Genomic DNA, 14,881 nt, shown 5'->3' with positions numbered 1-14,881 from the left:
ACACCTAATGTATGCTCCCAAGGGAAATAGTGAGTTTGGTTTTCCCAAGAGTCTTCGAGGGAAACATTGAGACTCGAGGGGAAACAAACTCACTATTTCCCAAGGTAGCTGTGCTCTCACAATTTAAATATGCATACCTTTTACTGAGGGGGAGGTTGTTTTGAATAACCTGAGACAAAGAACATTTCAGTGAAAAGAGTATATTAACCATTTTTCCCTGGCCCCTGCCCTCGATAAAGTCAAACTTTTCTAAGGGAATTTCCTTGAAAGTGAGAACGCTGCGAGGTAAATGTAATGTACATTAAGTGTTTTGTTATATAGGAACAAGAACGTGCATGTTACACAACAATTTCATTAAAAAAACCACTTAACTTTGTTATGACAAGAAGCGGGCAACGATGCATTTATTTAAAGTCATGTGACTACGAATGAACCAATCACATTTAAAATACACAGCACCTATATAACAATTGAGAGGGGGGTGATTCAGCGTTTAGAACCTCCAGTTTTCCATCCCAAACAAAATTCATAAAACATATTCAATTCAATTCAACATAAAAATTCGGTTCAACGCCATGGCGCATAGTGCCAAAGCATTCGTGTTACAACTGTAAAGAGTTGACGGAAATTAACAACTTAAGATGCGTCACCTGTCAATATTCAAACAGGAAACGTCAAACAGCAGAACGACATGCACGAGCTGTGGAGGGGAGGGAGTGTGGATGTGATTCAGCGTTTAGAACCTCCAGCTTCTCATGGCAAGCTGATCATATAAATAGAGCCAGGCAGCAAGAACCCTTTCATAGCTGAAGAACAAGCATCAAGTGAACTTCGCAAGTCACTCAAGCATCAAAGAATTGAAAACTTTTGGTAAGTCTTTCGAACATTTTTTCTTAGAGATTTAGTTTGAGATGGGTTACGAAGCCTGCTGCATTTTCTATTTTCTCGTCTGGAATGTTAGCATATATACATTGATGGTAGTCCGTTTAAGAAAAGATCGTTGGTGATATTAGAGATAGCGTAGAAATCTAATCATTGGTATAATGTACCATACCTTGAATGAATCAGAAGTATCGATTTGTTATATAATTTGGACACAGCCGCACGTTACATGCAAAACCAGCCAACTGATTTCGAGGTTATCTTTCTAAATCTTTATGTTATGCTGTATCAATACTCTGATCGTCAAGCAAAATTAGGCTGTACGTGTCCGCATTAGTAAGATAGGATAAACCAAGTGAGACACACTTATTTATCAACAAAATAGTCAAACTAAGCCTCTTTTAGAAGCACTATCGGTATTATGCAACAATGTTACATATAATGTAGAAAGGAGAGACGATCGATGCATGCAGACCTATAGACAGAGTGTTATCAAGGTTAATTTGAGCATCGAAGAGTGTTATATATGTAGGTAATTTCATAGTTTTTTACTCTAGCTAGTAGCTAACTCTAGTCTTAATAAAGTTTGTCATCGGAACTTTCCGTCAAAGAAAGCCATAGCTAATTTTCAAAATTTCTTATTGGCAGTTTTTACTCAACCATGGCAATTCTGTGGACATTTCTGGCGACTTTTCTGGTATAATTTGAACATTTTAAACGGCTGCTGGCCGTTTTTTTTAAATAATAAATTAATTTACAATTTTTTGAAGATTTATTGACCATTTAAAAACGTTTTAGATTGCTGACTGTGCTGTTAATGCAAAGACGGTATTAGAAAGGGTGAGCACGGTATGTAAATATCTTTTGCATGGTGTTGCCCAATAAAAGAAATCCTGCAGAGCGGGGGGGGGGGGGCAAAGGGGGGCAAGGGGGGGTCTTGTTACGAAATCACAAACGTGTTTTTAAGATTTCACGAATCACGAAGAAAGACCGGGAAATTAGGCGGAAAGCTACTGTTTTGATTATTTTACCTTTAGTTTAGTTCGAGCCCAGTATTTAATCTACAAAATTATAAATAGTGGTAAAATATTTGGGAAAATAAGATGTCTTTGCCAGCGTTTTAGGTCTTCGCGAGCCACGGAACGCATTTTAATCACGATTCACGGAATGGCATTTTCTTAAATCACGCATCACAATACAGAAATGATGCTAATCACAGATCGCAAAAATACCCTTGCCCCCCCTCCCTGCAGCGCCAGGTGTTATCGTCACAAGGATATAATAGTTTGGACACAGAACTATTTCCTGAAAAATTTGAATAAACCTCTTCAGGACAATGGAATTACTCGATTCAGGGCACCAGAAGATGAAACGGCGTTGGAACGTCGTGGCGTTCAGCCGTGTGGATGTAAGTAGCATGACAACTGAGATATTCATTGTTGAAATATTCTCTTTGAATTTACAGTACAATTGAAACAACTTGTGCTGTTGAATTATTTTTGGACAGTCTGTCAGTATAATTACAATTACCCCCTGTCAGTATAATTATATTTATCCCCGTTTAGTCAACCTTAGGTAGCTATATTTCTGCTCTTATTTAAGCGAAACGTGGAAGACGCAATGGTTCCCTCCCCCCTGTCTCCTCCCACTAATGTGTGCATGTACCGTTAATTCAAGAGGTCAAAAATACCCCGAATCTACCATTTTGGAGGCAGTTTTGACCCTTTCGAATTTACAGTCTACGAACAATTAATACGACGTGGGCTGTTTAATTATTTTCCGACAGCTTGTCAGTGTAGTTATATTTATCCTATTTTAGTCAACCTTGAGTATAATATTTCTGCTCTTGTTTAGGTGAAACGGGAAATACCGAATGGGTATACTGTTATCCTAAATCTTGCGCTGGCAAAACAATTACCATTAATTTGAGCGGGGAGTATGTGAAGCCACCTTCCGTCAGCGTTGCCATAGCTTCTCTTGATGTTGACCACGAATACAACACTCGCATAAAGGCAGAAGCTGTATCAATAACCACGTCATCATTTGGACTGAAGTATTGGCCTTACTCTGACACAAAACTCTATGGAGTGAAATTTGCCTGGACTGCTTGTGCTTGATGAATAACGTAACTTTTCGAAACATGAGTTTATGAACTATAAGTGCATCTTTCCTTGTTGTTGTAAATCATAGATTAGTATTGTAATGCATTACTCTTAATAGTATAAGTCTTATTGTAATGTTCAAGCTTAATGTTTCAAATAAACCAATTATGTCATCAATAATTTTTCTGTATTTTTATCGGGGAGCGCGTGGTTTGGGATATATTTTCAAGCTAGATTCATTCTTCCACGCGGCCTAATTTTCACTTTGTCCCAGCACGTTGCTCCGACATTAAGACATAGGGAGTTAACGATCTAAGACGCGGTTAGCTCGACGTCGCTAGTCAATTATTTTGCTTTAAATGAGCTACAGGAAATTGATTATGCTGCTAGGACTCTGAAATAATCATATATACAATCGTTTTAATTGTGCAAATAACCTCCAAAATCTATCTGATATTGCAGTTTAAGCTATCACTCATTTAAGCTATCACGTTGCCGCTGCTTTCATGTCATCAAGAGGCCGTGAAAATGCTTCGTTTGAAGGCGTCGTAAGAATGACAATAGGGAGTTTACGATTCACGACGCGGCCAGCTCGACAACGCGCTTGCAAAACAAAGAAACTCCACACGCGAGACAATAGCTATGCATAACTTGTGGTCCCATGACACTGATGACAGCGTTGTCATTCTTACGACGCCTTCAAATGAAGCATTTTCATGGCCTCTCGATGACATGAAAGCAGCGGCAACGTGATAGCTTAAATGAAACTGCAATATCAGATAGATATTGGAAGTTATTTGCACAATTAAAACGTTTGTATGATTATTTCAGAGCCCTAGCAGCATAATCAATTTTCTGTAGCTCATTTGAAGCAAAATAATTGACTAGCGACGTCGAGCTAACCGCGTCGTAGATCGTAAACTCCCTAATGCTGTCATGGGACCACAAATTATGCATAGCTAATGTATCGCAAGTGTTGTTGTTCCTTTAGTGGAACAAGACGCTTGCTAAGCATTTAGACTTTTACTCGAGCTAAAGTAGTTTTTTTACTGCTGATTTTAGCCGGAGAAATTTATAAATAAAAGCAGAAGATTGGTAGGCACTGCAAAAACAGCGCAGGATAAGATATTAATAAATTTATGAACTAGATCATGTACACACATATTATATATATTCATTAAATATGATATTAGTCATTAGACATTATTATGCAGGAGCCCGTGCATGTGTACGAATGGAACTTCAAGAATATGAGCAGTACTGCGGTTCATAGGAAAATCAAAATGGATGTGCATAGTCATGGTGGTAATGATGCTGCTGCGGCACAGATCTGGTGTTTTGAAACATTTCCCGCAACTCACTCTATTTCAGCCATCGTGCCGTTCTGCTTCAATACTGATATTAGTTCTATAATAAAACATATCAATTAAATGTCCTAATATCTGGGCACTGCATGATAGAACTATGAAGAATTGACGGAAATTGAGAAGATGCGACGCCGCCTTGCAGGGAGCTTCAAGGAGCAGAACGACAAAAGCTCGCAAACGACGAATAAAACGAGAGAAATTGCAGAAAATTCTTTGAAGAATGGACCGCATTGCCATTGGAATAACATTAATGAAAATATTGCAATGAGCCCTTTGAAACAACATCTCGTTTTCAGTCATTGGGAGGGAGGGGGAGGGGTATAATATTTATTTGTGTTCAGCATAGTAGTTTCTTTTGAAATTGTTTGTTTTACGGTCTGGATAACAAGAATGTATACTTAACGATTTTTCGCGGCCACTGTTTACACTTTACAGCGCTTTACATTCGAACTAAATCAACTAGATTTCAATCTCGCACTCACATCTAGATCTGTATTTTTACATGTATTACAAGAGAGTTGCTTAAGTTTCTCAACTTGATTATTGAGATCAAGAAAATTTTTTCGATTTCCTCTTGTAGGGTTTAAAAAATAATTTTTGAATAGTTTTAGCTCGGTTGGCAAGGAATTGAAATAGTGAGATGGGTATTGTGTACACTATAATTAATCTTTCACTAAAACTTTGCCCCTATATAGTAAAAGCATTGCATTGGGTAAAGTTGTCTATGCCGGGCTTCTTTATATATGTTACGGTATTTACATGCAAGCATATTATGTCTCGTTATGTAAGCATATACTATAAGATAAGAAGTCTTAAATGAATCCTGATATTTGATTCAACTTAGGACAATATGTCCGATAAAATTGAAACCATGGCCAGAAATCAAAATGGATGTGCAAGCATGCATGGTCATGGTGATAACATCGCTGCTACAACACAGACGCAGTGTTTTGAAACATTAATTTCCCACAACTCACTCTATATTCCAGCCACTCACTCTATTTTGTGCCGTTCTGCTTCAATACTGATATTAGTTCTATAATAAACATATCAATTGAATGTCTCAATATCTGGGCACTGCATGATACAACTATATGAAGAATTGATGGGAATTGAGAAGATGCGACGCCGCCTTACAGGGAGCTTCAAGGTTCAGAACGACAAAAGCTCGCGAACGACGGCTAAAACGAGAGAAATTGCAGAAAATTCTTTGAAGAATGGACCGCATTGGAATAACATTAATGAAAATATTGCAATGAGCCCTTTGAAACAACATCTCGTTTTCAGCCGGTGGGAGGGAGGGGGAGGAGTATAATATTCATTTGCGTTCAGCATGGTAGTTTCTTTTGAAATTGTTTGTTTTACGGTCTGGATAACAAGAATGTATACTTAACGATTTTTCGCGGCCACTGTTTACACTTTACAGCGCTTTACATTCGAACTAAATAAACCAGATTTCAATTTCGCACTCAAATATATAGAGATTACTTCATGGTTGGCGAGTGCGTACGATTTTTATGCACGAATTGTGAAGGATCGCAATACGAACGAGTGAGCGCAGCGATCGAGTGAGTTTGCGATCCTTCGCAACGAGTGCATAATAAAAATCGTACAAACGAGCCAACCATGAAGTAATTTGTTTATTAAATGTGTATAGAGATCAATTTGATAACGACACGCTTTAAATATACAAAAACACAGCGAGCAACAAAATCGAAACTTTATGCATGAAAACATATTTATTACCGTTCAGTTTCTTTGTAATTTTGTTCAATAGAAGTTAGACATTCTTTCCGAAAGATTTGAGAATGTGCTGAATGTAAAAATATCTTGAATATGAGAATTATTTTTTGAATCTCACTCCTATATTTCGACACCATCTTGAAAGAAAATGTAAACAAATTGCCGCCAAAATGACATACGACAATTTTTCACGTGTGAAGAATATCGTACGTCCAATCAAAAGCTGTGTATGGCATTTTTTCACACGTGAAAAACATCGTACGTCCAATCAAATTGCATGAAATTAATTTGCACAGTGAAATACGATTTTTATTTCATTATTCTGCTGTGCATAAATCTCTATACACATATAATAAAGTTTATTATTATATTAATTATTATTATTATCAAATCTATATTGACAGAGGATTAACATCATTATTACCAAGACGGTATTTTTTCCTAATATGGCCGTCACACACTATCAGGATATATATACATAATATAAGGACAAACAAAGTAAAAAACAGAGAAATGTGAGAATTAGTTTGAACCATTGACATCTATAGATTTATTTTTACATGTATATTACAAGAGAGTTGTTCAAGTTTCTTAACTTAATTATTGAGATGAAGAAAAATTGTTTCAATTTTCTTTTGTAGCGAAGAACTGAGAACTTTTGGTAAGTCTTGCTATTTTTCCTTAGTCTTAGAGATTTCGTTGAAGTGGGTTTACACAGCCTAGCTACCGCATCTTTTATTTCCTCGTTAGGAATGTTAGTATAGTTATATACATTTGATGGCAGATTGTTAGTTATTTGGCCGTGTCATGCAAGACGAAAAGTGGTATAATGTACCTTCTTTCTAATGAATCAGAAGTTTGGGTTTGTTAATTTGCATACACATGCATGCAACTGCACGGTCACACCTGAGTACCTGCCAACTCATCCCGAGGTTATTTGTGCTATGGCTAGATGCGAGTAAGGTCTGAATCATTGTTATGCTATATCAATACCCTGTTCTCCGGGTAAAATTAGGCTGTACGTGTCCGCATAATACCACGTTTCCAAATTCCGAATAATGAAGGCGGTATGACAACCTTATACTTGCATCACTGAGAACACAGCAGGTTAAAACTGCATTATTATTCTTCACTGTATAATTTTTATTTCGTCTGAGGTCTTCTTTAGCAAGGCAGAAGTAAAAAACTTGTAAACTACCATTGTAATTTATATGCAACACGATAAGACAGCTTTCACCTTGCAAATTGCGGTAAGAAGATCAGAGCCGAGGTAAAGCAAGCGAGACACATGATCAAACAGTCAAACTGAGCTTCTTTCACAAGCACTATCGATATTACGCAACAATGTTACATATAATGTTATAGAAAGGAGAGACGATCGATTCACACCTATATAGACAGAATGTTAACTTAATTTAAGCGTTGAAAAGTAGGTAATTTATAGTCTTTTACCACAGATTTAACTCCCGTCTATAAGGGGCTGTTTTCATGAGCCCGGTTACTCGAGATTCAACGAAGCGTGAGATGATTTTGAGGTATTGAAATGAGCAGATAACATAATCCTGGCAGTCATATAATCACCACAACAATAGCATGTGCTTGTTTAGCGTCTTAAAAACTTATTTCAACACCTCAAAGTCCTCTCACGCTTTGTTGAATCTCGGGTAACCGGGCTCATGTGAACAGCCCCAAAATAAAGCCAATTTATATAAAACATATATAAATTTAAGTTAATGGAGCAATGCTCGTGGCAGGGCAAAGGGCAATTTTATTGCAGCTTCAGGCTATCACAACTAAAACATGCGGCCGAGGGTGATGAAAGGTCATCCGGTTTATTAGGTCCGAAATATCAAAGGTTACTTCGTATTCATCTTTGGTGCACGTGCACAGCAGATGACACAAAATTCCTACAACCAATCAGAATATTGCCTGCGTAATTTGACATGAATTTAACCAATCAAAAACCAGGAATACGAACACAAAAGACAAAGCATGCTTGCTGAAAGTCACTGTGTTCTAAAGTCCCAACGAGGCACACTACAGGTTACAAAGCTGCGAAACTTTTAAACTTTTTATTCATACATTGCTTATAAATAATTCATCGTTATGCCTCCCGTGCGACGCGTGAGAATAAGAACCGCAAACAGAGGAAGTGCGCCAAACCAAAACGAATCCAACAGCAGAAATAATGGAGCGGTCACTATTACAAGTCTCCGAAGACAGTGCGCCGAAAAAGGACTACCAACACATGGACGTCGAAATGCGTTAGTGGCTCGCTTACAACACAACGCCACAACGAATATCAATTTACCTGTGTCGACAAACGAAGACCCGCAACCAGCGCCTACTGTATCGCCAACTTTGCCTACGGAACAACAACCACTTTCAGAAATGCAGCAGGCGCAAATTAAGTCGATCGTCTCCAGGTGCGTTGAACAAGCAGCGACCGAGATAGCGTCCAACGCAGCCCGGGCTGCCGTCCAAGCAGTGTTAAACTCGACGTCTTGTGCCAGTGAGAGCAACGCGGCCAACAACAGAATTCCAGTCGTCCCAGCCGAAAGCGACGCGCACGAAGGCGAGAATATTTCCATACTAACCGCAAATCAGGCGACCAACGCTGCACAGCGAATTCCCTACGGAAATGGCTTCCACGAGGTTCCTGCGACATATGTCAAGCAAATACAGTCGGGTGAGTTCTTTGACCTAGCTAAACTTTTACCTAAAAACATGTCGATAGGTAACCAGTCCGATGAGCCCTTAGTCTTAACGCTTGACAACACGGTGATTAAGGCGAAAAAAGCATCTCAGCCAACCGCTCGAATCACCGATATTGAACTGTGGACAACCGCGTACACCTCGTACATGAGCGTTTTAACCCATCAATTTCCTGGTCGGGCCCAAGAACTTATCCAATATATGAGTTTGATACGCCACGCAGCCCAAACTCATCAGGGCCTGGGTTGGTGTATATACGACCACAAATTCCGATGTAAAGCTGCTCTTAACCCTAGTCTTGACTGGTCCATTATTGATCAACAACTATGGCTGATGATATTTACCATAGCACCAGATATGCTTGCACGACAATATCCTAATTTTTCCAATGGACCCCAAAACCGGGCTTCCTCAGGGGGCGAACGAGGAGGCTCTTGCCATGAGTTCAACCGAATGGGTCGGTGTTCCCGGCAGTCATGCCAATACCGCCACACATGCAACAGGTGCAATCAACTACACCCAGGGTATCTCTGCCCCTCCATCAAACCCAAACAAGTTGAGGATAATGAGCACATCTCAAAACGAAGTCACAAAACGTCAAGATCAAAACACGACTGACGTATCACCATTACCTACCCCTGTTTCTGTCCAAAACCTAGACGAAGCCCTGTCTGGTCACCCAGACAAAAGTTTTGTTTCAGAGCTTTGTAACATTTTTACTCACGGTGTGCACATAGGTTTTCAGGGGCAACGCACTGCCAGGTTTTCAAAAAATTTGCCTACTGCTTTCGCCAATCCGGAAATCGTTTCCTCGAACTTAGCAACTGAAGTTTCTCTTGGTCGCATGGCTGGCCCTTTTGACTCCCCCCCTTTTCAGAATTTTCAGGTTTCACCAATTGGCTTGGTACCTAAAAAGAATTCAAACAAATTTCGCACAATTTTTCATTTGTCTTATCCAAAATCCGGCTCAACCAGCATAAATCATAGCATTTCGAAAGAAGATTTCAGTCTCCAGTATATCACAAAAGACGATGCTATCAAGGGTATTCAGCGTTTCGGCTCAGGCTGCTTTCTTGCTAAAACCGACATTGAATCAGCTTTTAGGCTAGTACCAATCCATCCTGATGACTATGAGCTGCTAGGCATGTGCTGGGAGGGGAAATATTATTATGATAAGGTTCTACCATTTGGGTTACGGAGTGCCCCATCCATCTTTAACCGACTTTCCGATGCCCTGGAATGGATTCTACTCCATAAGTGTAACATCTCATTTGTATGTCATATTCTTGATGATTTTCTTCTCATTGAGCCCCCAGCAGATGCACCGCCTTTAGATGGGGTTTTCCAGGAAAGTTTAACAAAAATGTTATCTACCTTCGGAAACATCAATATCCCAATAGCCCCAGGGAAAACACAGGGCCCCTCGCAAGTACTCGAGTTTTTAGGGATCCTATTAGACACGGTAAACATGAAAGCTAGTCTACCTCTAGACAAAATTGAGAGGCTGCAGGCAATCTTTGAGCAATTTCAACACAGACGGTCCTGTACTCTAAAAGAATTACAGTCCTTAATAGGCACCCTAAACTTTGCATGCAAGGTAGTGCCTCCTGGGCGGCCCTTCTTACAACGCATGATCGCTCTAACAAGAAATATCAAGAAATCTCATCACCACATTAAGCTAAATTCCGGTTTCTTCCAAGATCTTGAAATGTGGAAGTTTATTTCCAACTGGAATGGGGCAAATTTCTTTCTGTCTTCAGAGTGGCATGACTCTGATACTTTAGTGCTACATACTGATGCCTCTGGCTCATTGGGGTTTGGGGGTATTTTTGGGAAGAAGTGGTTTCAGGGAGCATGGAAACCAAATCAAAAACTAGGCCAGCCTGGTATAAGTATATCTTGGCAGGAGTTCTTTGCAATAGTTGTAGCATGTCACATCTGGGGTGACCTCCTTCGGGACCGCCGGATCAAGTTTCATTGTGATAATGAGGCTGTGGTGACCATTATTAATACTAAACGTTCCCGAATCCCCAGGGTTATGGACTTACTGCGTCATCTAACACTCCTAACCTTACGCCACAATATATACATCCGTGCCGTGCATATTCCGGGCAAACACAATGACATAGCCGATGCAATTTCTCGTTTTCAATTGCAGAGATTTCGACAATTGGCTCCCGATGCAGATACCAGTCCTTGCCAAATTCCAGAAATTTTAATGACTCTCTGAATGAGGACATCCAACATTATATAAGTTTATCTCTTGCATCTGCAACACAACAAACCTATAGTTCTGGAGAAAAACGTTTTATTACATTCATACAGTTATACAAGAGAAAAAATATCGAGCAGGTTCTACCAGCTGATGAAGCTCTGTTGACAGAATTCGTTGCATTTCTCGCAAAATCTATCAAATATCCTTCCATAAAAACATATTTAGCAGCAGTCCGCCACTACCACATTCGGCATGGTTTCCAGTTGAATTTGCACAAAATGTTACGCCTGCAACTTGTGCTACGAGGAATTAAACGCTCCCATGGAGACAAAACTAGAGTCCGCCTCCCAATCACAATCCACCATTTGCGGCTTTTTAGAATATTACTTGGCATATCCAACACCCCAAGTTTTGACTCTCTGATGATATGGGCAGCCATGACATTAGCCTTTTTTGGGTTTCTCCGCCTCGGAGAGCTAACATGCAATTGTAAATTCAATCCGAGCATACATCTTACCCGAGATAGGATCCTCTTTGCACCTAGAACGGGCACAAATGGTCCCGATTTCATGACAGTTCGTATCAAGGAGTCCAAGACTGACCCATTTCGCCTGGGTCATACTATAACAGTCGGGGCCACTAATTCGGACATTTGTCCAGTACAAGCTTTACAAAACTATCTGTCGCTACAACCATCCACGAATTGTCCTTTGTTTATCCATGCATCGGGAAAACCTCTCACGAAACAAAATTTAACCACCGAAACTAGGAAGCTGCTCACTAAATCTGGCTTCGAGGCGTTGAATTATGCTGGTCATAGCTACAGAATAGGTGCGGCAACAACTGCAGCAGAAGCCAAATTACCATCATGGCTTATTAAAACCTTAGGGCGGTGGTCATCTGACTGCTACGAACGGTATATTCAGACACCTACTTCTATGTTATCAGGAGTATCAGCCATGCTGGCCAACACTAGCACTTAAATATACTGCAAAAAGGGAGAGTAATATTATACTAAAAAAAAAAAAAAAAAGAAAAAAAAAGTTGTGTATGCGGTCTGCGCATATATCTTCATATAGGCCTATCGATATGTTTCGTACAATTTGCATTCTGTGTGGGCCTCTTTTCGTCTATGGGGAATACACTTTGTGTATTTGTGGGGTTGAAGTGCTCCCAATGATCACCTTCAGGCCCATAGACTCAAATTATCTTAATGTACATATATTCAGTCGAATCGTAGGGACTGGCCAAGGGGATTATGACCTCGTGGTTCAGGTTGATGTTAGATGGGGTCGCGACCCTTCTAGCAGGGCTCTATTGGGGATTATCACCCCTATAGGGCATTCAGTCTCTCCTAGTGGGGCTTATAGATCCCCCACAGGAGGAAAGCATAAGGCCCTAATGAGTCTTTTGGGATGTACAACAGTACAGTATGTTTAAAGCCAATTTATATAAAACATATATAAATTTAAGTTAATGGAGCAATGCTCGTGGCAGGGCAAAGGGCAATTTTATTGCAGCTTCAGGCTATCACAACTAAAACATGCGGCCGAGGGTGATGAAAGGTCATCCGGTTTATTAGGTCCGAAATATCAAAGGTTACTTCGTATTCATCTTTGGTGCACGTGCACAGCAGATGACACAAAATTCCTACAACCAATCAGAATATTGCCTGCGTAATTTGACATGAATTTAACCAATCAAAAACCAGGAATACGAACACAAAAGACAAAGCATGCTTGCTGAAAGTCACTGTGTTCTAAAGTCCCAACGAGGCACACTACAGGTTACAAAGCTGCGAAACTTTTACCCACCCACCCACACCGTTTAGTCGGGATACGCACTTGTAAGAAGGAGAACACTGGAAGCACCTTCGTCACGGATATCTTAGAAACAATGCAAACATTGGAGTACACTGCTACCGTACCTCAGGACGTATTAAAATCTAATATGTAAAGCATGCACCTGTATTTTGCTGTATTTATTTTCAGCTTGGTAGTAATAAATAAAATGGTCATGTGGGGTTGAAGTGCTCCCAATGATCACCTTCAGGCCCATAGACTCAAATTATCTTAATGTACATATATTCAGTCGAATCGTAGGGACTGGCCAAGGAGATTATGACCTCGTGGTTCAGGTTGATGTTAGATGGGGTCGCGACCCTTCTAGCAGGGCTCTATTGGGGATTATCACCCCTATAGGGCATTCAGTCTCTCCTAGTGGGGCTTATAGATCCCCCACAGGAGGAAAGCATAAGGCCTTAATGAGTCTTTTGGGATGTACAACAGTACAGTATGCTAATCTGGAGTACTTCACCCCCATGACCCATTCTCCCACACAAAGAATGTGCATCAGTTGTGTCTGATTTTGGCTCATAGTATGTCTCTCAAGAGCAATTGAATCATTAAAGGTGTGTATAATTGAAAACATTCCGTAAATGAAAGAGCTAATATTCAAAATCTTTCTCATTTATTTGGCAGTTTTTTCTTCAAACTATGGCAATTCTGTGGACATATCTGGCAACTCTTCTGGTATGATCTGAGCATTTCAAAAGCAGCTTTTGTAAAATGAGAAATTGATTTACTTTATAAATTATTTGGAAAACGTTTTAGATTGCTACCTGTGTTGTTAATGCAAAGACGATATTCGAAAGGGTGGACACAGTACGTAAAAACATCTTTCATCTTGCCCAGGAAATAAGCTTGTTCCATGCATGCTTGGTATTATTTCTGTAATGATATAGCAATTGGGTACTGAGCAACTTTTTTAAGAAATTTGGAAAAATCTTTTCCAGGGCGATGAGGATAGTGGAATTACTCGGTTCAGGGCACCAGAAGATGATGAAGTTGTAGAACGTCGTGGCGTTCAGCCGTGTGGCTGTGAGTAACATGACCAGATGAATTTTTAATCTAAATTTGGCGCATCAATATAATATACAGTCTACGAACAATTAATACGACGCGGGCTGTTTAATTATTTTCCGACAGCTTGTCAGTGTAATTATATTTATCCTATTTTAGTCAACCTTGAGTATAATTTCTGCTCTTGTTTAGGTGAAACGGGAACTACCGAATTTATATACTGTTATCCTAGATCTTGCGCTGGCAAAACAATTACCATTGCTTTGAGCGGCCAGTACGTGAACCCACCTTCCGTCAGCGTTTCCATAGCTTCTCTTGATGTTGACCGCAGATACAACACTCGCATAAAGGCAGAAGCTGTTTCAATAACCACGTCATCATTTGGACTGAAGTATTGGCCTTACTCCGACACAAAACTCTATGGAGTGAAATTTGCCTGGACTGCTTGTGCTTGATAAATAACGTAACTTTTCGAAACATGCGATTTTGAATTATAAGTGCACCTTTACTTGTTGTTATAAATTATAGATTAGTATTGTAATGCATTACTTTTAATAGTATAAGCTGCTTCCAAGTCTTATTTTAATGTTCAAGCTTGTTTCAAATAAACCAATTATATATGTCATCAATAATTTTTCTGTATTTTTATCGGAGAACGCATGGTATAGTTTTGGATATATTTCGAGCTAGATTCATTCTGCCACGCGGCCTAATTTTTCCTTTGTCCCAGCACGTTGCTCCGACATTAAGACATTAATTAAGTGGAACAAGACGCTTGCTCAGCATTTACCGAGTTAAAGTAGTGTTTTTACCGCTGCTGTTAGCCGGAGAAATTTATAAATACAAGAAGAAGATTGGTATAGGCACTGCAAAAACACCGCAGCAAAAGATAATAAATATAACGAACTGGATCTAAATATAATATAAGCATACATTGAGTGCATAATATGCGCATGCACTGACGACTATTCCGTATTAATAGAAAAATTTCTCGTG

The 14,881-nt window shown here is 39.6% G+C and overlaps 2 protein-coding genes across 5 annotated transcripts; both read left to right on the top strand.

The window, feature by feature from the left end:
- Positions 1-532: 532 nt before the first annotated feature.
- On the top strand, positions 533-3,140 carry LOC114517786. 2 transcript variants are annotated; one of them, XM_028537608.1, is made up of 5 exons: positions 533-870; positions 1,531-1,579; positions 1,681-1,722; positions 2,215-2,290; positions 2,737-3,140. In XM_028537608.1, exons 2-5 carry the CDS (start codon positions 1,544-1,546, stop codon positions 2,997-2,999), a joined length of 417 nt encoding a protein of 138 aa, XP_028393409.1. In that variant the 5' UTR covers positions 533-870; positions 1,531-1,543; the 3' UTR covers positions 3,000-3,140. The 2 variants fall into 2 exon arrangements, with proteins under 2 accessions (XP_028393409.1, XP_028393407.1); XM_028537606.1 differs by having other exon boundaries at positions 536-870; positions 1,681-1,731.
- Positions 3,141-6,735: 3,595 nt separating this feature from the next.
- On the top strand, positions 6,736-14,523 carry LOC114517674. 3 transcript variants are annotated; one of them, XM_028537459.1, is made up of 5 exons: positions 6,736-6,755; positions 13,505-13,555; positions 13,637-13,687; positions 13,819-13,903; positions 14,078-14,523. In XM_028537459.1, exons 2-5 carry the CDS (start codon positions 13,520-13,522, stop codon positions 14,338-14,340), a joined length of 435 nt encoding a protein of 144 aa, XP_028393260.1. In that variant the 5' UTR covers positions 6,736-6,755; positions 13,505-13,519; the 3' UTR covers positions 14,341-14,523. The 3 variants fall into 3 exon arrangements, with proteins under 3 accessions (XP_028393260.1, XP_028393259.1, XP_028393258.1); XM_028537458.1 differs by lacking the exon at positions 6,736-6,755 and adding an exon at positions 7,796-8,783; XM_028537457.1 differs by lacking the exons at positions 6,736-6,755; positions 13,505-13,555; positions 13,637-13,687; positions 13,819-13,903; positions 14,078-14,523 and adding exons at positions 7,796-8,783; positions 10,968-13,498.
- Positions 14,524-14,881: the final 358 nt, after the last annotated feature.

The sequence above is a fragment of the Dendronephthya gigantea genome, unplaced genomic scaffold, assembly GCF_004324835.1.
Source record: "Dendronephthya gigantea isolate DGI-Jeju-01 unplaced genomic scaffold, DenGig_1.0 000009F, whole genome shotgun sequence".
Lineage (NCBI taxonomy): Eukaryota > Metazoa > Cnidaria > Anthozoa > Malacalcyonacea > Nephtheidae > Dendronephthya > Dendronephthya gigantea.
This window is presented reverse-complemented; position numbering and strand designations above follow the sequence as displayed.

Excerpts from the sequence above, each read along its gene's own strand:
- LOC114517786 (XM_028537606.1), top strand. The coding sequence starts at position 1,544 with ATGGCAATTCTGTGGACATTTCTGGCGACTTTTCTG. Across the intron at positions 1,580-1,680 it reads CATTTCTGGCGACTTTTCTG|ATTGCTGACTGTGCTGTTAA; the intron begins GTATAATTTGAA and ends AAAACGTTTTAG. Across the intron at positions 1,732-2,214 it reads TATTAGAAAGGGTGAGCACG|GACAATGGAATTACTCGATT; the intron begins GTATGTAAATAT and ends AAACCTCTTCAG.
- LOC114517674 (XM_028537457.1), top strand. The coding sequence starts at position 8,201 with ATGCCTCCCGTGCGACGCGTGAGAATAAGAACCGCAAACAGAGGAAGT. Across the intron at positions 8,784-10,967 it reads TGTCAAGCAAATACAGTCGG|AGATTTCGACAATTGGCTCC; the intron begins GTGAGTTCTTTG and ends TTTCAATTGCAG.